At 33.7% G+C, this 26,602-nt stretch overlaps 1 protein-coding gene across 2 annotated transcripts in view; it reads right to left on the reverse strand.

Moving 5' to 3' along the window:
• EMCN (endomucin) overlaps nucleotides 1-26,602 on the reverse strand; it is a 128,508-nt gene that overhangs the window by 72,591 nt on the left and 29,315 nt on the right. For both annotated transcript variants that reach the window (XM_003829944.5, XM_003829945.4), the window contains exons 2-4: nucleotides 17,659-17,781; nucleotides 12,766-12,837; nucleotides 3,466-3,582 (exon numbers count right to left, since the gene is read on the reverse strand). In XM_003829944.5, the coding sequence (XP_003829992.3) occupies nucleotides 3,466-3,582; nucleotides 12,766-12,837; nucleotides 17,659-17,781 (312 nt within the window). The remainder of the gene's footprint in view (nucleotides 1-3,465; nucleotides 3,583-12,765; nucleotides 12,838-17,658; nucleotides 17,782-26,602) is intronic.

Below are 26,602 nucleotides of genomic sequence, written 5' to 3' on the forward strand. Positions count from 1 at the left end.
AGGGAGTGGTGCTCTGCTAACCAGGAATCTGGGAGAGGTCCCGGTTTCATCACTTGGCAAATGGAAATGTGTGCAAACACATTATATCAAGTAGGGTCCATGTTGGGCAATAAGCACCTTGAGAAAAGAGAGGGATCTAGGGAATAATGGCTGACCCAGAAATAAATGTAATAATAAATTCTAAAAAATTTTGTATAAAACTTGTTTGTCAAATAACAAAAGCAATGGACAACAGTAAATACGCTTATTTCATTATCCTGCTTTCCAGAGTGTTTCATTTCTTAAGAAAATGGCTTTGATGTATTTTTTAAACTACTTGGAAGAAAGCCATTTTAAACTGAGTTTAGAAGCTAAATCAATACAACAGTCCCCAGAACTGAGACGCAGAGAGCATTCTACTTCATGAATTGAAGTGGAATTAAAAGTCTTAACTGACTCATGGGCTGACCACATACTTCTGAAATGTATGTAATAGGTTTAATAAATCACAGTCCGTGAATGACATTTTCTTCCTCACAAGTCACTGAATGGGTGAGTATTTAGTGCAGGATACAAATTATTTGAGTTTAATTTTCCAGAAGCTGCTATACACTTTGCAGATATATATATATATATATATATAGTAGTTTTATTTTTATTTTATAGGGGCCATCATATTATACGTAGATGAATTTTGGTTTCCTGAAGGTGCCTTTTAGATATATATTACTTACAAAATAGGTTCTACTTATCAGAAACCAAACCACTACTACACGAAAATGTTATTCATATGAAGAAGAGATGATTCTGCTCTTCAAATTCCTCTACGGGGTGACTGTCCCATTAAAAAGAAGTAGTAGTTTACAATTACGGTGTGAAATTAGACTCCTTCTAGGCAAACTTCTGTATGTTGTGCTTGAGATGATTACAATAAAAAAGAGACAATTTATGTTTCTGAAGTTTCTAGACAAAAGTAGGTCTTGGACAGCCACAATTTCTACTTGTCATCTCTTTCTACCTTAGAGATTTCCCAAGAAAAGACTTAGACATTATGAGTCATCTGTAGCCATTTCTTAGTAAGGACTATGGATACACCAAAAATGCACCCATTACTTATATTCCTAACTCTTCCAGTCAAGTGTGTTTACTATACATAGAAATTACTTATATCATGGAGTCCAGAATGTGAGAAGTACCTGTTGTGAGAAAACTGGAACTGGAAAGCTGTCAGAAATTATGGGAGTTCTAGCTTCTACTTGTCTCTCTGCCTCGCACAAACATTTTAATTTTGCTCACAGGGTATTCCTATCTCCCAACATACTCTCCATTCTTTTCTGTCAATTTGTTTACTCATAATAACTGCTTCTGGATGCCATAGGTATGCACATGAATTGCCATGACTACCGCAGACTCCCACTACTAAAGTTCGCACCTTCAATTCCCGTAGCTAACTCCTGCTGTTTGTTTGTTGGGTTTTCTAGTTCAAACTACTCAGAAAGAAAATTTGATTGGCTAAGCTCATCATTTTCTTTCCTTCTGTTTTTCAACAAAGCTTTATAAAAAATATGATTTACACACCATTAAATGCACTCATTTTAAGAATACAAGTAATAATTTTTAGTAAATTTGTAGAGTTGTACAACCATCATCATAACATAATCTAGTTTTAGAACAGCTCCATCAAACGAAAAACTCCTGTGAGCTTATTTAGAGTCAATCCCCACTCCCATCTCCAGCTGCAGGCAACCACTTATCTGCTTTCTGTCCTTATAAAATGTCTTTTCTGCATATTTACTGTAAGTGGAATCATACCACATGTCATGTTTTGTGTATGGCTTCTTTCATTGAGTATAATGTTTTTGAGGTTCATGCTTGATTACAATAGCTTTAGAATAAGTTTTGAAATTGGGTTGTGTCCTCTAACTTTGTTCTTTTTCAAAAGTGTTTTGACTATTCCAGGTCCTTTTTATTTCCGTACAAATCTAGGGTCATCTTATCAATTTCTTTAAAAAAACAGGGATTCTGGTAGGGATTGCATTAAATATATTAATCAATTATTGATCAACTTGGAGAGAATTATCATTTAAAATATTGAGGTTTCTAATCTATAAACATGTAATGTATCTTTAGATATTTAATTTCTCACCAAAATAGGTTATAGTTTAGTGTATAAATCTTGCACTTCTATTGTTAAATTTATTTCTACATATTTTATACTTTTTGATGCTATTGAAGATGGAATTATTTTCTTAATTTTATTTTGGATTGCCACTGTTAACATATAAAAATATAATTTATTTTTATATATTTTATATCCTGTGCTACAAACCGCTCTTTAGTGGTTTTAGTTTTATAGTGAACCTTTGAATTTTCTACGTAGATAATTATGTAGTCTTCTAATAAAAAATGCTTTATTTCTTCCTTTTCAATCTAAATGTATCTATGTATTATCCATTGTTGAATTGTACTATCTAAAACCTCTGGCTATAATGTTGAATAAAACTGATAAGAACAGACATCTTTGGTATGTTCCAGATCTTAAGGGGAAAACATTAAGTCTTTCATTATTAGGTATGATGTTAGCTGTAGGCTTTTTGTATATGCCCTTTATCAAGTTGAGGAAATTTCATTATATTTCTAGTTTATTGAGAGTTTTTAATGTGAGTGAATGTTAGATTTTGTCGAATGCTCCTTCTACATGTACTGATTTTACTAATATGTTGTATTACTTTCTTTGGTTTTCATATGTTAAACTAATCTTGCATTTCTGGGATAAATCTGACTTGTTCATATTTTATATTCCTTTTTACTTGTTACTGATTTTTTTGCAATATTTTATCGGGGATATTTGCATCTATGTCTAAGAGCCATATTGGTCTATAGTTTTCTTTACTTGCTTTTTCTTTTCATTCTTTTCTTGCTTTGGTGTCAGGGTAACATTAGCCTCAGATAATTATTTGTGCAGTGTTTTCCCCTCCTTTACTTTCTAAAAGAGTTTGGGAAGAGTTGGTATGATTTATTTCTGAAATGCTTTATAGAATTGACAATTGAAGCCATCTTGGCTTGGGGTTTTCTTCATAGGAATATTTTTAGTTCCTATTTCAATTTCTTTAATCATTATAGGTTTTTTCAGATTTCCATATCTTCTTGAGTCAGTTTTAGCAATTTCTTTCTTTCTAACAATTTTTTCATTTCATCTAAGTTGTCTAATTTGTTGGCTGAGCTGTCCTTTTAGTGCCAGGTAATATCATAGATTACTGCCCAGTCTTGCATTAATCTTCCTTGTGACCCATTCCTTTGTGGCTGCAGTGGGATAGGGTATCACTGTAAAAGATGAGGCTGCCAAATGATTGTTCTATTGGGTAGAGATTAAGAGACAATTTAAGCAGGGCATAACTCCTTGGCAGTTGTATGCTGGAAAACATTCTGAAACTAGTTTTATGCAACACACTAGTTTAACACTTCAGCACAAATCCTCATACTTACTCTTGGGTTTGGAACTTTGTAATGTTGAAACAGCATTTGGAAGTGTAACACTTGTTACTGTTACGTTTGAAATGATGGACTCATTCTTCCTGACATCAGTGGTTGTGACTTTCAATCCTATAAAAAGAATGAACAGTCATCAGGAGTATAACAAATCACCAGATCATCTTATTAATATTCATATTAATATCCAACTAAAACTTGAAGATTAATTTCTAGAAGTCTTCTGACTAAGCCTTAGAAATCCAGCATTTTAACATTCACCTTTTGGTGATATAATTAATTACTTTAAAGAATGTGGAGGGACATTAACTTTCTTGTGTACATGCTGTAGGTTATCTCACTTGATTGTCATGGTAATCTTATGAATTAAGTAATCATGATGATGATGATTTTATATATAAGACTCAGAGGAATTAAATAATTTCCCCATGGTCACATAACTTATAATAGGAGAGAACGATGACCTGAATTCAAGCCTTTCTGATGCAAAAGTTAATCACTCAGCTGCCCTGGGAAAAGAAAGGTAAGGATGTGGTAGTAATTAAGTATGGCACTGTTGTTCCCATGCCACTTGGGAAAATATTTTCAAGCAGGTGGAATAATCAGGGGATGAGGGATAATTGGACATAAATGGAATACACTTCTAATTATACTTAGTTCATTTTTCTTTGAAAAAAAAATTTACAACAAAAATATAGGCTGAGCTTTTCAAAGATAACATTGGAATAAGGTGACTTGAAACAACTTATATTTGCCCATATATTCTGAAAAAAAATCGATGCCCTTCAGTTTTTTCAGTCTAATGTGGAAACATTGGGCCAGTGAAGAAAATGCAGACATGCCATTTACTGCATGCTTGGTGTTAGCTGGATGTGATGCTAGCTGGAGATGAGGGGAAAGCAGTTTAGTAGATCTCTAACACAGAGTAGAATGGAGCAAGAATTGCTGGTGTTTTCTAGAAGTGCAGTCAACTTCCATTCTATGTCAACAAGCATCTACTGTGTAATACAAATTCTTAGTGCAGTTGAGGAAGTCATGCTGAAGAAAGGGATCATTTGCAAGAAGACTTCATAGACAGTAGATAAATACATTTTCCTTCAGGTAAAAAGCCTTTGGGAATTAGTGTGCAAACAAAATGAAACAAATTCAAATGTAGTCTACAGTGTTAATCCTGCATATGAGAGAGAATGACTGGAAATAGCCACACATTTCAGAGGTATCATGAAGTGTTAAATTGGGAGGAAAATATGTGAAGTAGAGATAATGCCTTATTACAGCAAGAAAGCAGAAGTTGGTATTCGTGTTAGCATGGAAGTGGGACAGGTCACCCAAGGTGCAGAAACTCAACATTTGAGGATGGAGGAACTCCTGGGGGTAAAGATTTTGCTTCCCACTGGAATTCCAACATATGTTTGGGAAAGATCAGAACAGGAGTTTCTCTTCAGAAATTTTTGGAGAAGAATTCTTCAGCTGAGCTAAAATTGGAAAGCATGAAAAAGCTATCCTGAAGGCCTAAAGAGTTCCCTAGTATCAAGCAGACTCAACAGTCTTGGTGGAGGGAAAGAGTATATATAGCTAACAAAGATGTGGAGGGCTGCCAGATTGGAAATATGCAAAGAAAGGAGAAAAATAATGGAATAGCTGGGAATGCAATGCCAAAGATTTTGCTTAGGGAATTGCCTATTACAAATGTGGAATATACTTCACAAATGAGAATTAGAGCCTACACTCAATGTAGGACAGGTTGTCAATTATACCACATGAAGTAGGCCTTGGAGCAAATCTTGAATGTTTAAGATAAATCAAAATGTTTTAAAATATTCATGGTAAACCCAAACTGAATAGAATAAAAGATGCTGCCACAGCCACAAATTTTTAAACTTTACTAATATACAGAAATGCTTCAAATCCTAGTCTCAGGAGAGAAGAACCTATGCATGGTTGACTAACATTTATTAAGATATGAGAATCATAGTCATATTAACATCTTTCTGAGAAATTTTTTCCGGTTGTATTTATAGTTAACACATAGTTTATTCCAAACTACTGCCAATGAGTAATTCACACCTTCAGAGAAAAAGTAAATCAATCTTAAAGCTGGTCTTTAAATCTAAATACTTTCTACTTTTCCCTACAAAACAATATGTACCTGCTTTCATCTACAGTTATGAATTGCACTATAATCCTAGGCAATAGTGCATGCATTAGGTTTCACAAACTAATTTTTCTGGAGAAATATTAATTTGTAAGAGAATTGCATCAAGATACATTGGCTTTACATTTATGACTTGTGTTTTTAAGATTCATGTATGTTTAAATCGTAGCTTTTGGTATAGGTGGGACACATTAAGGACAAAACATAATGAATTTATCCATATTTGAGTTGGAAAAAATAAGAATTTAACACAAGAAATGCTTGAGGGAGTCGTATCAGTACCAGATTGTAAATGGAGAAAAGAAACCTTGATTCCAAGCATGTCCTTAGGTGAAAACCACTGCGTAGGGCTGAGAGGAATGTGAGGGAGAGGGTCTGTTTTATAATGATCTTGGAATTGTTAACGTGTAATTTATTTTGTATATTTTGAGGAATTAAGTTTATTGAGGAAAACAATAAATCAGGACATTAACTATATTAGGAATCTAATGTGTAGTTACCAATTAACATGAAGGGATGGTTTGTGGTCATGGATTTTAATTTTATAGGGAGGGAGATTGGCAGCTTTATTCCTTTGGAATTACATAATTTGAATTACAGCATTGTTTTATCTGATGCCCATAGGAAAAATGTCTGACCACTTTGTCTTAAGAAATAGAATAAAAGGTAAGAGACTTTTGACAAGGTTAGCATTTACTAACATACATGCTGTAGACTACTAGTACTGTGGTATATTTGGTTTTACATGAATAAAAGATGCTCTTAAAATATTTAGGAATAAATTTAATCAAGGAAATGAAAGAGCTGCACACTGAAAACTATAAAACATTAATAAAAAAACTAAAGAATTCACAAATAAATGAAAACATATCCTATGTTCATGGATTAAAATAATTAATATTAAAATGTCCATATTACCCAAATCAATATATAGATTTTTTAAAATCCCTATCAAAATTCACATGTTATTGTTTACAGAAATAGAAAAAAAAATTTGTGTGGAAACACAAAAGATCCTGAATAGCAAAACAGTCTTGAGAAAGAAAAATAAAAGTAGAGGCATCACACTTCCTAATTATTTAAAATTATATCACAAAGCTACAGTAATCCAAACAGTATAATACTGGCATGAAAACAGACACATAGACCAGTGGAAGAAAATAAAGAGTCCAGATATAAATCTAAACATATATGGTCAATTAATTTTCAACAAGGGCACCAAGAGGTTACTATAAAGAAAGGATAGTCTCTTCAATAAATTGCACTGGGGAAACTGTTCTACCACATGCAAAAGAATGAAATTGGACCCTTATTTGACACAACACACAAAAATCAACTCTAAATGGATAAAAGACCTAAATGTAATATCTGAAATCATAAACCTCCAGAAGAGAAGATAGGGGCAAATCTCCTTCACATTGGCCTCAGCAATTATTTCTGGATATTACATCAAAAGCTCAGGCTATGGCCTCAGCAATTATTTTTGGATATTACATCAAAAGCTCAGCTACAAAAGCAAAAGTAAATAAATGGGACTACATCAAACTAAAAACCTAGTGCACAGCAAAGGAAACAATTAGCAAAATGAAAAAGCAGCTTACAAATTGAGAAAAATAATTTGTAAATTATATATCTGATAAGGAGTTAATAGTCAAAGTTTATAAAATAATTATTTAATTTAAGTCTTTAATCTGTCGAGTTAATTTTTGAATATGGTGTAAAGAAGGGGTACAGTTTTAATCTTCTGCATATGGCTAGCCAATTATTCCAGCTTCATTTATTGAACAGGGAGTCCTTTCTCCATTGTTTGTTTTTGGCAGCTTTGTTGAAGATTAGATAGTGTAGGTATGTGGCCTTATTTCTGGGTTCTCTATTCTGTTCCATTGGTCTATGGTTACTGTAGCCCAGTAGTATAGTTTGAAGTCAGGTAACATAATGCCTCTAGCTTTGTTCTTATTGCTTAGGATTTCCTTGGCTATTTGGGTTCTTTTTTGGTTCCATATGAATTTTTAAATAGTTTTTTTCCAGTTCTGTGAAGATTTTCAATGTTAGTTTAATAGACAATACCATTTAGGACATAAGCATGGGCAAAGTTTTCATGATGAAGACACCACAAATAATTGCAACAAAAGCAAAAATTGACAAATGGGATTGAATTAAACTAAAAAGCTTCTGCATAGCAAAAGAAACTATCAAAAGAATAAACAGATAACCTACAGAATGGGGGAAATTTTTGCATACTCTGCATCCAACAAAAGTCTAATATTCCGCATCTATAAGGAATTTAAATTTACAAGAAAAAACAACCCCATGCCCAATAACATGGGCAAAGGACATGAACAGACACTTTTAAAAAGAAGACATACATGTAGCCAACAATCATATAAAAAAAGTTCAACATCAGTGATTATTAGAGAAATGCAAATCAAAACCACAATGAGATACCCTCTCACACCAGTTAGAATGGCTATTACTAAAATGTTAAAAAAAAAAAAAAAAAAAACAGGTGCCGGTGAGGTTGTGGAGAAAAAGGAAGGCTTATACATTGTTGGTCGGAGTGTAAATTAGTTCAAACATTGTGGAAGACAGTATGGCAATTTCTTTAAGACCTAAAAACAGAAATACCACTCAACCTAACAATCCCATTACTTGGTATATAACCAAATGAATAGAAACCATTCTATTATGAAGCACACATATGTTCGTTGCAGCACTATTCAGAAGAGTAAAGGCATGCAATCAACCTAAATGACCCATCAATGACAAATTGGATAAACAATATATGGTACATATACACCATGAAATACCATGCAGCTATAAAAAAGAATGAGATCATGTCCTCTGCAGGAATATGGATGAAGCTGGAGGACATTATCCTTAACAAACTAACACAGGAAAAGAAAATAAAATATTGCATGTTCTCACTTATAAGTGGGAGCTAAATGATGAGAACACATGAACACATAGAGGGGTCAAGGAATAAATCATAAAAAATATTAGAAAGTACTTTGCAGTAAATGAATATGAAAACATAATATACCAAAATTTACGGAATGCAGAGAAAGCAATGGAAAGAAGGAAATTTATAGGTGTTAACACATATTAACAAGAAGAATAATCTCAATCAAAATCCTCGCTGGCCAATTTGAGAAACTAGAAAAAGAAGAGCAAACTAAACCCATACGAAGCCGTGGGAAAGAAACACTAAGGATTAGAGAAGAATGAAATAAAATAGAGAATAGAAACACAACACAGAAAAAAACACAAAAGTTTGTTCTTTGAAAAGATATATAAAATTGAGACACTTTTGGCTATGCTGATAAAGAAATAAGAGAGAGGAGTCAAGTTATCAAAATTATGAATGAAAGAGGATTCATTATTACCAACCTTACAGAAATTAGAAGGATTATAAGGCAATGCTGTGAACAACTATATGCCAACAAATTAGATAGTCTAGATTAAATGGGCTAATTCCTAGGAAATCACGAACTACAAAAACTGAGGCAAGAAGAAATAGACAATCTAATAGATTTATAATAAGTAAAGAAATTGTTAGTATTTTAAAAAAATTTCATAAAGAAAGCTCAGCACCAGGGTCTTCCCTGGAAAATTCTACCAAATATTTAAAGAGCAATTACCACCAATCCTCATAAACTCTTTCAAAAATTAGTAGAGAAGGGAACACTTCCCAACTTATTCTATGAGGCTAGTATTATTTTGATTTCAAAACTAGACAAATACATCACAAGAAAACTACAAACATATATATCATGAATATAGACATAAAAATTCTTAACAAAATAATATAAATAAAGTTTAACACCATGTGAAAAGAATTATATCCCATGACCAAGTTGGATTTAGCCTAGGAATTCAAGGTTGACTCAACATATAGAAATCAATATCATATGCCACATTAACAAAATAAGGAATTTTTTTAAAACATGATAATCTCAATATAATAAGACAAGGCATTTTTAAAAATCCAATACCCTTGCATAATAAACACACTCAACAAACTAGTAATAAAAGAGAACTTCCTCATTCTGATAAAGGTCATTTATTAAAAACTCATAATTAACATCATACTTACTGGTGAAAAACTGACAGTTTTTCCTGAGAGTTAGAAACAAGACAAGGATGTCCCCTCCCACAACTTCTACTCAACCTTGTATTGAAGGTGCTAGCCAGGGCAGTTAAGCAATAAAATAAATAAAATAAAATTATAAATAAAAGAAAGTCATCCACACTGGAAAGAAAGAAGTAAAACTATATTTGCAGATAACATAATCTTGAACATAGAAAATTCTAAGGAATACACATACACATATACACACACACAAATTACAGTTAATAAGTTAGTTCAATAGAGTGGAAGGATATAATACTAACATATAAAAATAAATTATATTTCTATATAGTAGCAATGAATAATCCAAAATTGAAATAAAAAATTATTTTATTACAAAATAATTTTATTTAAAATGAATAAAATATTAGGAATAAATTTTACAAAAATAAGTTTAAGCCTTCCACACTTGGAAACTACAAACATCATCAAAATAAATTGAAGAAGACATTGATAAACGGAAAGACATCTTATGCTCATGAATTGAAAGCCCTGATTGTTAAGATGGCAATACTCCTCAAATTGATCTACAGATTTAATGCAATCCCTATCACAATCCTAGCTGGCTTTGCAGAAATTGACAAGTTGATCTCAAAATTCACATTAAAATTAGTGTGATAAAATTGGCGTGATAAAGTTGAACAGCCAAAACAATCTTGGATAAAAAAGAAAAAGTTGGAGGACTCACATTTCCTGTTTTCAAAACTTAATACGAAGTAATAGTAATCAAGAGTATATGATTCTGACATAACAATAGGCATATAGGTATAAGTGGAGTAGATTCGGGAGTCCAGAAAAAACTCATATTAGGTGGATGCAAATGTAATTGCAGCTTTTGCATTGTTGGAATATACCATTTGATACTGGCATACATTCTTAAATAAATGTGGTTATGTTTTATAGATAGATATCCCTATCATAAAATAAACTTCTAGATATATATTCTATAAATATATATATCTAGAAGTATATATATATAATATATATATATATTTTTTTTTTTTTTTTTTTTTTGAGGTGGAGTCTCATTCTGTCGCCCAGGCTGGAATGCAGCGGCCCAATCTCGGCTCACTGCAACCTCCACCTCCTGGGTCCAAGCGATTCTCCTGCCTCAGCCTCCCGGGTAGCTGGGATTACAGATGCGTGCCACCACGCCCAGTAAATTTTTGTATTTTTAGTAGAGACATACACATACTCAGGGTTTCACCATGTTGGTTAGGCTGGTCTTGAACTCCTGACCTCAAGTGATCCACACTTCTCGGCCTCCCAAAGTGTTGGGATTACAGGTGTGAGCCACTGCACCCGTCCATGTTATATATAATTCCAATGGGCATTTCCTGTTTCGTGTTAGTTTTTTTTTTGTTTTGTTTTGTTTTTTGCTGATGACATCACTTGCTGTTTATGTTTATTTTAGACTATGGAAATGATGTTAGACAAAAACAAATCCAAGCGATTTTCTTATTTGAGTTCAAAATGGGTCGTTAAAGAAGCGCAGACAACTCACAATATAAACAAAGCATTTGTCTCAGGAATTGCTAACGAACATACAGTGCATTCAAGAAGTTCAAGAAGTTTTGCAAAGGAAAAGAGATCCTTGTAGATGAGGAGCATAGTGGCCAGACATCGGAAGTCCACAATGACCAATTGAGAGCAATCATTGAAGCTGTTTCTCTAACAACTACATGAGAAGTTGCCAAAGAACTCAAACCTTGACGATTCTACAGCCCTTTAGCATTTGAAGCAAATTGGAAAGCTGGAAAAACTCGCTAAGTGGGTGCCTCATGAGCTGAGCGAAAATTTAAAAATCCTCGTTTTGAAGTGTCATCTTCTCTTATTCTACACCACAAACCATTTCTTGATCTGATTGTGATGTGCGACAAAAAGTGACAACTGGCAACAACTAGCTCAGTGGTTGGAGTGAGAAAAAGCTCCAAAGCACTTCCCAAAGCCAAACTTGCACCAAATAAAGGTCATGGTCACTGGTGGTCGGGTCCACTGCAGCTTTCTGAATCTTCAGGCTTCAAAAGATACTATCAACAAAATTAAAAGATAACCTATAGAATGGGAAAAATATTTGCAAATTATCTATCTTGTAAACTTCTAGTTTTGAATGTATACAGAACTCTTGCAACTCGACAATAAGAGGACAAATAGCCAAATTTTTAAAAAGATAGACAAAGAATTTGAGCGGACATTTTTCCAAGGACAATATACAAATGGCTACCAAACACATGAAATATGTTCAACATCATTAATCATTAGAGAAATATAACTCAGAGTCACAATGAGATACCAGTTCACACCCACTGAGATAATTATAATTAAGACAGACAAGTGTTAGCTAGAATATAGAGATATTGGAACTCTCATACGTTGCTGGTGGAAATGTAATATAGTACAGCTGCTTTGGAAATCAGTTCCTTAAAATGTTAAACATAGAGTTAACCTGTGACTTAGCAATTCAACCTCAAGACATATACTTAAGAGAAATGAAAAACGTAGGCAGACAAAAACTTGCACATAAATGTTCATAGCAGCATTATTTATAATCATTAGCAAGTAGAAACAATGCAGATGTTCATCAATTAATAAACAGATAAACAAAATGTGGTATATCCATACAATGCAATATTATTTAGTAATAAAAAAGAATGAACTACAGATACATGTTACAACATGGATGAACTTGAAAACATTATGCTAAGTGAGAGAATCCAGACACAAAAGGTCATATATTGTATGATTCCATTTATATGAAATGTCCAGAACAGGCAAATCTATAAAGGAGGTTAGTGGTTACCAGAGGCTGGGAGGGGGATATGGGAAGTGATTGGTAATTAATACAGGGTTTCCTCTTGGGGAGATTAAAATGTGCTGAAATTAATAGTGGTGGTGGCTGTAAAATCTTGTTAAAATACTGAAAACTTCTGAATTGTACACTTTAAAAGGGTGACTATTATGTTATGTGAATTATATATTTTTTAAAATTGTAGAAAAATGAATCATTACTCACCTTCATCTTTACTTGTTAAAAAAGTAGCTGTTGACATCAGAGACATCTTAAATAATTCATTGGTGATTGTTCCTAGTTTGATAAAATAGATTAAATTATTATTAATCATAATCTCATGTTATCTGTCAATAAATAAAGTAAGTTAAATCTGTAGGTGGACTGGCATTCTCCTTTGTCTATCTTTAATTTTTCCCATTTTCCAGTTCGTTTTGTCTAAAGAATATATGTATATTAAATATATGTGTATTAAATATTTGGGTGGCCTACACACACACACACACACACACACATTTTTCATAATAAGTCCCCAAAACAAGTTTCCACTGAAGACTGTTACTTAGGTATCTTTAAACATGCAAAAAATTGTTACAAAATTCTAAATTCTAATGTTTAAAATCATTTTATTTTTCCCTGTGAGAAAAGTGACATGGTCAATAGGACCTAGGAGTATCATGCCTTTTTTTTTCTAGAATTACATTTCATTTTATTGATGTAGTTATGGCAGTGAAACTTCTAAATGAACATACGTCATGAAGGAACTTGAAAACTTCCCTATTAATTTGTGTGCCCTTCTTTGCTCTTGAGGGCAGTATCCAATTCTAGTCATTTTTTTTTTTTTTTTTTTTTTTTTTTTGGAGATAGAGTCTCGCTCTGTCGCCCAGGCTGGAGTGCAGTGGCGCGATCTCGGCTCACTGCAAGCTCTGCCTCCTGGGTTCACGCCATTCTCCTGCCTCAGCCTCCCGAGTAGATGGGACTACAGGCGCCCGCCACCACGCCCGGCTAATTTTTTTGTATTTTTTGTTGGTAGAGACGGGGTTTCACCGTGTTAGCCAGGATGGTCTCGATCTCATGATCCTCCCACCTCGGCCTCCCAAAATGCTGGGATTACAGGCGTGAGCCACCGTGCCCAGCCTCTAGTCACATTTTTAATCTTAGTATCAAGAATTATTCCTGGCATACACTAGGCATTTAGTCAATGTTCTTTCAACTAAGGAAGCACTCATACAACATATGAAAATCAACCAAGGGGCAAATCTGCCCTAAGTAGTCAACATGACTCATCAGTTTGATACCTACTCTCCAACTCTCTGTAATGGTCTTTCTCCCTCCCTCCCTCCCTCCCTCCCTTCCTTCTTTCTTCCTTCCTTCCTTTCTCCCTCCCTCCCTCCCTCCTTCCCTTCCTTCCTTCCTTCCTTCCTTCCTTCCTTCTTTCCTTCCTTCCTTTCTTCCTTCCTTCTTTCCTTCCCCTTTTTCTTCTCTCCTTCTTGCTTGACAAGGTCTTGCTCTGTCACCCAGTCTGGAGTCCAGTGGTATGAGCATACCTCACTGCAGAATCAGACTTCTGGCCTCAAGTGATCCCCCAATTTCAACCACCCAAAGTGCTGAGATTACAGGTGTGAGCCACAGCACCCGGCCCCTCTTCTTTGTTCCTTCCTTTTTTAACAATTTTATTTGCAGGTTTGTTGCATGGGTATATTGTGTGATTAGGGCAAAAAGCTATTTATTTTTAAAGATATTATATTATTTTGAGTCAATAAATGTTTATAATAGATTAAATCATTAAGATATCATAATCTTATTCTCTGCAAAATTGTTTCTTAAACTAGCATTCATTCATGCCATTTTCCAAAACAATCTTTGAGAAACATGTTGAATTCTATTTAGGCTACAACTGTTTCAAAGAAATGTCTAATTTGTAAACATTTCATATTTTGTGATGATAAAGTAAAAGCAAAATATCAACTTTGTCACTTCAAAATTCTATGAAAAGGAGAAACCAAAAAATCATGTACAAAGATATCCCAGGCACTTCATTTTCTATTCAAATATAACAGGGAACAGAAAGACAATGAATAAAAGGAGAAAGACTACAGAGAAAAATGAGGTACCCAAACTCATTTTTTTCTGACTAATCATACAAGAAATTTCCAAGAATGTTTTTAAAATTTTGTTGTTTATAGTTGTATCTAGTTAGTTTCTACATAGAGGATGTACAATGGAAACATCACCATATTTAGCACCCTGTGTGAGATACGTGGCCAAAAGCATCAGGCTCCTTTACTGACTTCAGCTGAAATTTCTGGTACTAAATATTTTATTATCAGAAACTGTTAGTATCACTGTTGAGAAACTTTTATTCCTGCATTATAATTCAACTCTAGTATTGAAAAATACTAGACTATTCAATGTTTTTAAAATGAAGCTGAATAATAATCAACTTTTTAACTTAAAAAAATTAAATTTCAAGTTTCTTTTTTATCCTAGAAGTTCATTTTATGATAGGGATATTCAACATCTGTCAAATGTTGATTTTTAACTCCAGCCTTTTGGCCTTTGCACAAAATGTGCATTGCACTTGATGTACATCTAGGAAGAGGTCAAGTCCCATTTCTCTAATTGGGTGAATCTCTGAGAGCAAGCCCTGCTCCAGGCGAAGCTCTATCAATCACGTCTGCCACTTCAGTGATTATGTTGCTGCAAGAAGAATTCTCATCTCAGTTGCACATTTTCCACTTTTTTGATGATGGAATTTCTGCCATTGGCAAGAAAAATAAATTGTATGTGATTTAGAAAGACATAAGCACTACTAGACCAATGATCTTTTGACCTTTAAACAAAAGAATTCTGATTAGGAAGCCTTAAAATGAAAATAAAGATGCCTTTCCATGTTGTGTTTTTTTGGTAAATACTTTCATCGTGGCTAAGAGGACCATACTGGACATGAGAAAGAGGGAATAAGGGACTTCTTCGCTACAGATACCTTTTTTTTTTGTATTATTGAGTAATTTTAAAAATTATTATTTTGGAGAATGGGACAATGTGTAAAACTCCTCCAAATTTAAGCCCCTCACAGTCCTGAAATTAGTAAGTCAAATTTACTGATACACAATCCCTAGAACATGATAATTCTTAAGATAAATTCTCCATCTCCTTTATTACTGTATACTAATTGTGTTGCTCTTTGGAAGATGGGCATATTAAGTGTACTTAGTCTGACTCATCTAACCCTTAATACACAGTGGTGATCAAGTAAGCCAGAAAAAAAGGAGTTATTTTCTCTGTTGTCTTTCTCCAATGTTGTTCCCTCATTCTGCCATAAGCACCACGGACCCCAATTTGCCTAACGGCTTTCTCAGCCCTACCACTGTGCCAGACTTTCTGTTTCCCACTCTGGATCCAAGCAGCTGGGGACCTGAGAGCCTGCCTTTCCTGCTTTATCTCTCTTCCACCTCGCTCTCTCAGTAGCTCTCATTAGAGACCCTAGAATAGACTAACCTCCTTCCTTTTATTTCCCTCCCACTGCTAGATTTATGTTTCGAGATTTTAACCCTTAAAATTCTCAAAATAAATATCAGATGATACTAAAGTATTGTTATTTATTTGGAGGATTTGATGATGGCATTGTAGCTTTGTGATTGTCTATATTTTTTGAGATGCATATTTAATGTATAGAAGTAAACTGGCATGAAGTCTGGGCTCCCTTCAAAGTACCTTGACAACCAAATTAAGAGAGAGAATGAAACAGAAAGAAGGCAGGAAGGGGAAATAAAAAGAAAAATGAAGCAAATGTGATAAAATCTAGATAAAGAGTGATTTGGGGAGATGGACATATGGAGATTAATTACAGTATTCTCTACTTTCGGATATAGCTGTCTATTTTTATAATAAAAATTGATAAAAAGTAAAACTTCTCTGACCCATTACATTCTTTATAATTGTATATGAATAATTTAACACTCAAGTGCATAACTACTGAAGGACACAGACAACAGTGTAGTTTATATTAAATGGGTAATATAAATCAGTGAAAGTGTCCCAAAAAAGGAGTGTGTGTGTGTGGGTGTGGGTGTATGTATGTAACCTCAAGTATTCTATGCACTTGCTTCAAAGAAGGATGCTTCAGTGTTCTGCTATTGAGGGCCCCAAGTAGTAAAGTTGCTAAAAATGGTTTGGTTTCATCTTATAATCAAACAATGCAGAAATAATGGACTATGATCATAGTACTCTTTGTCTCTGAGAATCACCACCCTATTCAAGCCCAGCGAACTAGCTTTCATTGGTCTTCTGCATATGTTTGACCCTAGTCTTAGACTGAAAATTAAGGGGGGAATAGAAAGAGGTAAAAAAGACAGCATAGGAATTTCAGTTATCCATTCATCAAGATATATGATTTTCTGGGGTCTTTCTATGACCTTAGCATTCTAACCAGAGTTTTTGTCCATAGACAATCCACAAATCTGTTTTTCTTTTCCATTGATTACAGGACCTGTGTGATATGCCTTATTTTTTGTGTGTTGCAAGATGGGCAGATGCAGTATGCATTGCATTGATAATCTCTTGTTTTTTTTTAATGGAAGTATTCTAATGGCTTTTAACATTTTTGTGGATGGTAAAGTAATCTCCTTTAATACCTAGCTAGATATAGTTGTCACTCAGTCCAGCAACAATAATGATTACATTGCTACTGAAACCTACAAATTAAATCTATTATCAACAGAATGCAACCAACAAAACCAATCTGTAATTAATACAGTTTCACCATGCTGGCTGTGCTGCTTAGGTGGAGAACTGGAATATTTAGAAAGATATTTTATGACTTAGGACATGGCAATTTCTTTTTTCTCTAAAAATAAACTTTGTTTATGTAACATTCACAATAGAATCATTCTCAAACAGGTTGTGATCCCAAAGAATATCAACAAAGCAGCCCACTGAGATCTCAGGGTTTTGTATGGAACCCCAAATAACACATAATTTCAAAATCGTGAAATAGCACTGACCTTTATAACAATCAGATATAAGATCCCGAATTATTTTTTCATACTGATGTATATACATACTACTAATTTTATTTGTTAAAGTTAAACTAAATTTACTAACAGTTAATCCTACCTTTAGGAGTTGTTCCAGTTGTTGGTGTGACAACATTTTTCTGTAATGATTCTGTGTTTGGTGTTGTTATAGATGGTTTTGTTGTAGTAACAACAAGTGAATTATTAGCTTCCTGTAAAACACCTGAAAAAAGTAAAGTAGTTGCATTAACATTTACATATAGCTTGCCAATTAATAGACTAGTATATTTAAACAAGTGTACTGGTCAGTAGAATGTGAATTTGCAACCAATTTTCCAGTTGTAATCAATTTATCCTTAGCTCAGCATTTATTCATTAACTGCATCTACTTCTCCCCAATGGCATGAATTTTCAAGATGGCTGGTAGGAGCAGTTTGTGGTTTCAGAGCAATATAATTTCTAAGAAAACTAATGAGGAATAAATGTATAAATCTGAAATTTGATAATATTTTTAATCCAACTAAACTAACCTTGCCAGATGAAATGCTTAAATGGGCACTCTCTGGGCAGTAGATGTTTCACTAAATATTTTTACATCACATTAAAGTTATTAAGTAGTAAAATGTCAAAATTAGTATATGTCTTCTTGATATAAAGCACTCTATATAAATGTGTACTATATAAAGTATAAAATATAAAACATAATTAATAAAGACAAGAGTATACATATATACATATACATATATGTGTATATATACACACACATATATACACACAAAGATAAGTTCCAAAGAAAGACAATAATCTTTAATGAAATTCAACAACTGCAACATACTTAAAAGTAATAGGACCACCATAAATCCACATTTTTTAATTGTTTATTTCCCTAAATTTTAAGATTAATTGGGCAGGCAAAGGCACAGAAATGAAGGCAATACATTTTGATCCATATTATATATTTCTTTTAAATAAGGATTCTTAAAACTTCTATTGAAACAAATGATGAAATCAGTCTTCTGTAACAACCAGAGTTGGCAAAATCATCATTTCATTATTATTTTTCAAAGTGAAGTATGTAAGATTTAACTCAGTGTTCTATGAAAAGATTTACTTCACATAAAATTATTGTAATTTATTAGCATTTATAAAATATTTTTAGTCCTGTATTTTGTTGTTTTCATCTCTGGAAATACAGTTTTATGTTAAAAATCAAAATACAGCGAGCAAGTGTATACGAGAATTTGGAAAAAAATATTCACGTCTATGGAAAGCATTGTTTTTTGTTGTTACTTGGTCTGGATAGAGTATATATACCATGTTAGTTAAGAGGATGGACTTTGAATAATACAGGCATATTCAAATCCCAGTCAAACTGGGTATGTTATTATAGTAAATGTATGTCAATAGTATGACTTCTCAAATTTAAATTACATTTGAAATGTTCCTTTTGAATCTGAGAAAAACCAATAATCTAGCATGTCAATGAAACTAATATCTCAAATGTCATGACATAGAGAATACGTGCTGTATAATTTTATAGTCTTGAGATGCTTGGAAGTGTTAGTTCTTAGCACTGTTTATAGATAGCACATAGAAATTGCTTGATGTATTCAGCACATAGAGAAAAGTGTTCAGCACATACAGAAATGATAGAACTGCATTTTCACAGGCTTTATGGAAATCAAGTCAAAAGCTTTTTTCACCTCTGGAGATGCACTTCACACCCTTGGTCTTACCTCCCTACCCCACAATATTCAGCAGGGAGCAGGAATGCAGCCTCTAGAAGCTTATCTTTTCTCCATTAATCATTTTGTTCTGGCTATTTTTGTTTTAGTCTTAACTTCTATGATGTAACACTAATTTTAAATTTCATATTGAGGTTGAAGAAATTACAAAATAAATACCACTTAGACAGGAAAATTCACCTATAAATAGCCTGAATGATCCTCACCTATGGACTTCCTAAATAGTAACATTCTTAATTTCTGAGCATAATCAACATCTTTAGAGATGTTTTCCTTCCTTCCTTCCTTCCTTCCTTTCTTCCTTCCTTCCTTCTTCCCTTCCTTCTTTCCTCCCTCTTTCCTTCTTTCTCTTCCTTCCTCCTTCCTTCTTTCCCTTCCTTTCCTTCTCTCGTTTTCTCCCTCAATATTTATTGAGCAACTACTTATGTAAAAATCATGATTAGATACAATAAAAGACTCTATGATTTATCACATGATATCAAACATTACTTTCAGTCTGATAGGAAATATAATGCCTATGCACAATAAATAATAATGTATATCATATATGGGTTGTATAAACCAGTGTTTTTCATACTGCAGGTTGTGATACAATTAAAGAATAATTAAATCTCTGTAGTAGATTACAGTCAGAGCTTTTTCCGAGTTGGTAAAGAAAAGAAACAATATGAGAGTGGTATTGCAAATAATAGGGTAAGTATTGTTTCATGAAGCTTTGGTATAGGTGTGTGTGTGTGTGTTGTGTGTAAGTCTGCATGAAATGTGTGCCAATGCAAAATACATTTCTTAATGTGATTCTAGTTAAAAATTTGAAAGCTGCTGGACAAACAAATTGGACAAGACTTTATAAGATAAAATAAGACTACTGTGCTGGCATGAATAATGAATACTTCATGCTAGGAGCTAGGGCTGGAAGAGTAATTATATATCCATACAGGGAGAGGAAAGGGCATGAGCAGAGCTCTGGAGTGGAGAAGTGAAAGGTATTTCAGAGTACTGCAAACAGTTCTGTCTAGCTGGATTGCAGTGTGCTATGAAGGAACATAGTGTGCATGATCTGGGAAAATACTGGAGGCGAACTGTAGAGGACCATGAACACCCAAACCAAGATTTAAGATTTTATCAAGTCACTAGAGAGCCATGGAAAGTGACCAAACAGAAATTCCACCCTAGGAAAGACAAAGGGAAAATGCCTGGCACAGAGAATGAGAAGACACCAGTTAGATCAAGCTGCAAGCCCTCATTTTTATATTTATTAATGTCCTCTGCCCTTTTGAAGTCATCATGTGACATCAATGAGTTCACATCCAAAAAATGACTTTATGAAAACTATAGTTAAGTGAATTTCTAACCACTGGTGCAGTAAGATTGAGATGTACTGTAAGGCTTTTCCTCCTCAACATCCTTAAACATATTTGGCCCCTGATTTCCCCTGAGTCAAACTTTAATTAATTAGTACTCTTTAACATCTCTATTATTAGTTCTTTGGGTTGTTTAACAAACAGCATGCCCTCTTTTGGCAAGGGCTGACAACTCCTAAAAGTACTGAGTGTGCCATATTCCAGGCTCAATGTAAATACTTTCTGTGGGTTATCTAATTTAAAGACACAAAGAGGCTCATATTCTTATGATCATCATTTTATGGATAAGCACACTGAGGCTCAAAAAGGGTTAACAGTTTGCCAACACTATGCACTGTTAAGTGATATAGTTGGTATTTAAATTCAGACAGCCTTGACTTCAGATAATATATTCTTAACCATCACACATCTGGCCATAAGAAGGTAGTGTTAGGCAAAGCTACATACCTCAGCTCCACCTGCTCTCCGCTTTTGACAGGGTGTGATAGTGACTAGACACACACATGTTTTGCTCTTATGTAACTACAATGAGGAAATAGACAAAATAGTTCACTATTTTTTCTTAAAAAAAAACAAACATTTCAAGTGCCACATATATACATGTATATGTATACATACGAACACATAAAATGTTTCCATATTAGACTTCAAGCTTCAAAGGAAATTTCCCACTGGATAACACTATTTAGATCTGAAAAATGCAAAAAAAAAGTTTTTTCATTTAGAAAAATTTTGCAACTGGAAACTTTGTCTTACCATGTGGTGGAAAAGAATTATTTCCTCTAACTACCATGGTTGAAGGTTTTGTAGACCATGATGCAAGTAACACCAGTTATGCTTTTACTGTATTATCCGTAAATTCCTTCTAGGTCTTATTTGATTTTGTAATAAACTATTGAGAGGAATAGCTTATTCTAAAGTATCTTCTTTTCACAGGACATGGTGAGATACTATTTTTTTCCTCTGTATGTCAAAATGATTAAAGATAAATTTAACAAGGCAAATTGAGCCTCATGACTTTACTTGTGCCAAAGCAGATAGCGCTGCTCTTGGGATGTTGTAAGAGAAACAGATGGTATTTTGTCCTGATTCTACCCTGTCCCCATATATCCAGACTTAGAGAGCTCAAGGGATACTGTGATACGAGTTTCCTGTACTACAAAGGATGAAGCGTTATCTGAATATTAAGAAAATAACTATTCTAATTATAAAAATTCTATGATAGATTTTTGCTAAGGTCTTTCCATAGATTCTGAAATAGTTCTGTATTATCTGAAGTACAATACAGGAAATTCCCAAATAATTCCCAAATGTGCACATATAGGGTCTTTCATGTGAACTTGCTTTGTTTTTTATCTTTGAGAATTCAGCTTATAGTTGGAAACTAAATATATTTTCTTCTGTTTTCAAAGGATAAAGTCATCTACTCTTTGTAATTACAAAACATGTCTAATCTTTGTAATTATATTTTTAGATAATTGTCAAATAGTCACTAAAAGGTTTTTGTTTAAAGGGATAGGGTCTTGCTATTTTTCTCAGACTGGCCTTGAACTCCTGCGCTCAAGATATCATCCCACCTATGCCTCCTGAGTAGCTAGGATTACAGGTGTGCCCCATGACTGGCTAAAGTTAGAGTTTGTATCCATTCTTATAATGAGTAGTGCTCTCTCCAGCTATCTTTCCTCTTTGGGATGGTGGATCACCTCTCCTTTACTAAGTCTACACCTAAAGTCCAGTAGAAATCCACTACTAAAGAAAGTATATCTGGCTTCTTCTAGATCAACATAAACATTGAAGACAGTAACTTAAAATTCTAGGATGATTTGAGATCGGGAAATAAATTTTTTGGTATCCTAATGAAATATAATCTTTGCATTTTCTAGCTTAGAAAAGTTATGAGTTTAGGGTAGTTTCAGAAGATCATAGCACCAATTAGTAAAAAAGTTTCTTTTATTTCTATTTCAGTACTCTTGATTACATGATATACAAAAATCTGTTTTTGTTTCTAATTATACTACTTGGGTATATGGAATGCACTTGCCCTCTGAATTATCTCTGAGAAAATATTTACTTGCCAGTTTGCTCCATAAACAAAATTTTGGAAGGAAGGTTTAAACTCTTAAAGAAAATGAAGAAAATGATTTCTTCAAAAATATATAATTACGTTACATGCAAAATGCTAATTACCAGGTGGTCTTATAAATGTCAAATGTCCTATTATTAGGTAATAATGTCATAACCTAGACCAACTAATTTATGGAATTGATATTAAAACAATTTTAATTCTTAACAACTTACAATGTATTATTTCTACAAATTTATATGGTCTTCATGCATTGCTACCTTGTATTTATTCCCAGCAACTCAGTCTTTTACAATTTTTTGAAAATTTTATCTTAAAATAAAATAATTGCCAGTTTTTCAGGTGCATTTTTATTCTCTGGTGTATCACAGTATATCATGAACAAAAATATACTTCTTAAGTTTGCATGTAATGGCAATGCATAAATTGGGACTTATAAATGGTAGGAGGATCCCTTTTCATTGTAATTTTTCAGTAATTGCTAACATTATAATTCTTATTGTATACTTTCTATGGCAGCAAATGACCATTAATGAACTGTAAGTTGAAAATTTCTGTCTTTCTCACATATTAAAAAGATATATAAAATATATACATAAAAATATAATAAAATATACAAAAATAGATACAAATAAAATAAAGTACTGTTTCCATATTTGCATCAAATAGTCTTCATAAAAGACCTGGCACCAACTTCTTTTTGATTATTAATTTCATATTAACACGGTTGTACACTAATGGTGATCCTTCTCTTTTGATATGGGAGAGGTCACTTTGATCCATGGCCAACCACATTAAATGCAGCAATTTTTTTCAGTTGAAAGAAAAAAATTATTATATGATGATGCAGCCTGGATAATTTCTTCTGTTTGCCTTCCTCCAAAAATTGTATGATATCATATAAAAATGTACAAGTAACTCATTAGCCAAGAGTCATTTGCCTCAATAAATATTTATTCAGCATCAATTTCAACAGATGTTAAGCACAATTTTAAAATGTGTGTTTTTCCTAGAGTAACTTAAAAGTTTTTTTCTGATGCTTAAGCTATAAATACATGTGAAACAACTAGAAGATTATGCTTGTAGTTGTGCCATATAAAAATGGTGTTATATAATTAGTACTATACATAGCTGGTTCTACACAATATTAAGTGAAATCAAAGTGAGGTCATGTCTCTCTACGTGTCTGGCATAATCAGAAATTATTTTCTTGGAGGAAAATTTTTCAAGAAAAGCCAGATAACTGAACACAACAGGGAAAGAAAAAAGTTTATATTCAAATAGAAGAGGAAAACCAATAGTGCCAATAATAAGAGGTCCAAAAAGGGACATTGACAATGTTACACATTAATAAGCCTAATATTTTGGGAGGGGAAATCAGGGAAATCCCATTTACAATGAAAACATCAGAGCTAGGGGCAACTCTTGTAAAAGAAGATTTTAAATTTAAAGTACATTTTCAATTAAAGCTAAAAAGTATTGTAGCAAGCACAACAGTTCTGAGAATGTTTAAATTTCCTATATGAAATGACTTTGGAAGATAAGTAAGAAAATCTCATCTCTCGCAGAGAGAAAAATATTCAGATAAGTGGGAGAAAGCTGCACCTGAAAGAGGAATCTCCTCAGGTTGCCAGCCATCTGTGAGGTGGGGAGGGAGTGCCAAGCCTGGCAGGCTCTGAGGATGGACAGGTGTCTCAGCCACCTGGCCGCTCTGGGGAGAACAGGAAGACAGCATTCCAGTGGTGAGTTTGTTAAACAGAAAACAACAATATCTGCAAAATGGACCCAAGAACCTGAGATGTCCTGGCTGACAAATGGATGGAGGTGTACAAGGTAAATTGCCTACACTCACCCAGGTGTCTTGTTCAAAATTATGGGGCCATGCAGTTATTTTTCCTTCACAAATGGATAATTCTTCAAAGATCATGTTCCACAGTAATGAGATATTTTTAGATTGTGGACTTTAGTATAAGGAGTCATTTTATATATTATAGCCAGTTTGGTTGAGGAATTTCAAATCCTGAGGTAAAAAAGGCAAAGGTTACATTTAATATTTATAAATGCAGAAGTGGGAGGAAAAAGGAATATCTTGGCAATGCTCCTTGGCCCTCAGACACTTGTCCTGAGATCCCTTTCTTCCTCCATACAGTTCTCTGAATCTAGAAAGGAACTATGGTTCTGCAGCTCAAAAACTACCTTCCAACGAAGCAAGATGCTGGGGCTCAGCACATCCCTGTAAGCAACAACAAATCCTTATAAGGAAGTTACCTTCCAAGGAAGTAAGATGCTGGAGCTCAGCACATCCTTGTAGGGAGCAACAAAAGCAATCAAGTCTCTTGGATCCATCTCATGACTTCAGAAAAGGGATCACTTTGGGTGCCCTCTCAGTCTTGAGGGGAGCAGCACTGCTTTGTCCCTTCTCTGGGCTCCAAATAGAGGAGGGGAAAGTAGGAGAGGATGCAGTTCCTATTATCTCCTGAATTAAATCTTCGGCTTTTGATAGAGTTAGGAGTTGTGTCCCCACCCAAATCTCATCTTGAATTGTAATCTCCATAATCCCCATGTGTCAAGGGAGAGACCAGATGGAGATAGCTGAATCATGGGGACAGTTTTCCCCATGCTGTTTTCATGACAGTGAGTGAGTCTCATGAAATCTGATGGTTTTATAAAGGGCATTTCCTGTGCACTTGCACACACGCTCTCCCACCTGCCATCATGTAAGACATGTGTTTGCTTCTCCTTCAACTTCCACTGTGATTGTAAGTTTCCTGAGGCATTTCCAGCAGTGCAGAACGGTGAGTCCATTAAACCTCTTTTCTTTGTAACTTACTGAGTCTTGGGTACTTCTTCATAGCAGTATAGAATGGACTAATACAGCTTTCCTCTGAACTTCAAAGGTAGCCACTTAAAATCTTAATTTTTAAACTACTGGCTCTCCTGAGCATTTCTTTGGAGACAAGGAGAGTCTCACTGGACACTTTTTACTAGCAGATCACATTAGTTTAGTATAGTGACTTGCACACATGAAATGGCATGATGGAAGAAAATTACAAACCTGGCAACTCTGACATTAGCTAACTGTGTAACTGTGTGAGCCACTTTACCTTGCTGGGCCTCCATTTTTTCATCTATAAAAAGTGACTATTGAGCAATGTCTCTTCAACTATGAAACTGTATTACATCTAAGGTTCAGTTACAATGTAAATATCCATCATGACAAATAATAAAGAATAACTTGCATTTATACATATCAAGGGGAAGCTTGTATTTCAGGAGTTCTACATAATTGGTCTATGGAGTTATTAACTTCTTACCTGGGAGAAATCTGTGCCCAAAAGGGAATTGTGTATTTTAGGGGACAAAGATAACTAAATTCATTTACAATTTGGTGATGTTGCCTGGATTAAATGTATTTCCCTTTAGTGTGTTGGTCTACCCAGAACTAGAGAAAACGTTAAAGGTAAAATTTGAAACAGACATTTGGAATACTTTGCTTTGGAATTTTCTTTTCACCATAGAAGAGCAAGTATAATAAGATGAAATCTTTTTATAGATAAATTAATTCCTACCTGAATAAACAGAGCCCATATTCAATATGCTAGCTAATTCCCTTTTAAAGTATAGTATGTGTATGTTATGCCTATAATTAGTGAAAACTGAGTTTCTAAAAATAGTCTACAGTATTGCACTTGAAGCTAGAACATGGTATTTGACTGAGTCTGAGATGTCTTGCTTTTCATATTATCTACTCTTATTTTTCTTTTCTCTAAATGTAAAGAAAAACTATTTAGTTGATTTAAAATACTCTTTAGTTTGTATCAACTGAAAGATTAGTTATAAAGGGATAAAATTTTT

The sequence above is a fragment of the Pan paniscus genome, chromosome 3 (assembly GCF_029289425.2).
Source record: "Pan paniscus chromosome 3, NHGRI_mPanPan1-v2.0_pri, whole genome shotgun sequence".
Classification (NCBI taxonomy): Eukaryota; Metazoa; Chordata; class Mammalia; order Primates; family Hominidae; genus Pan; species Pan paniscus.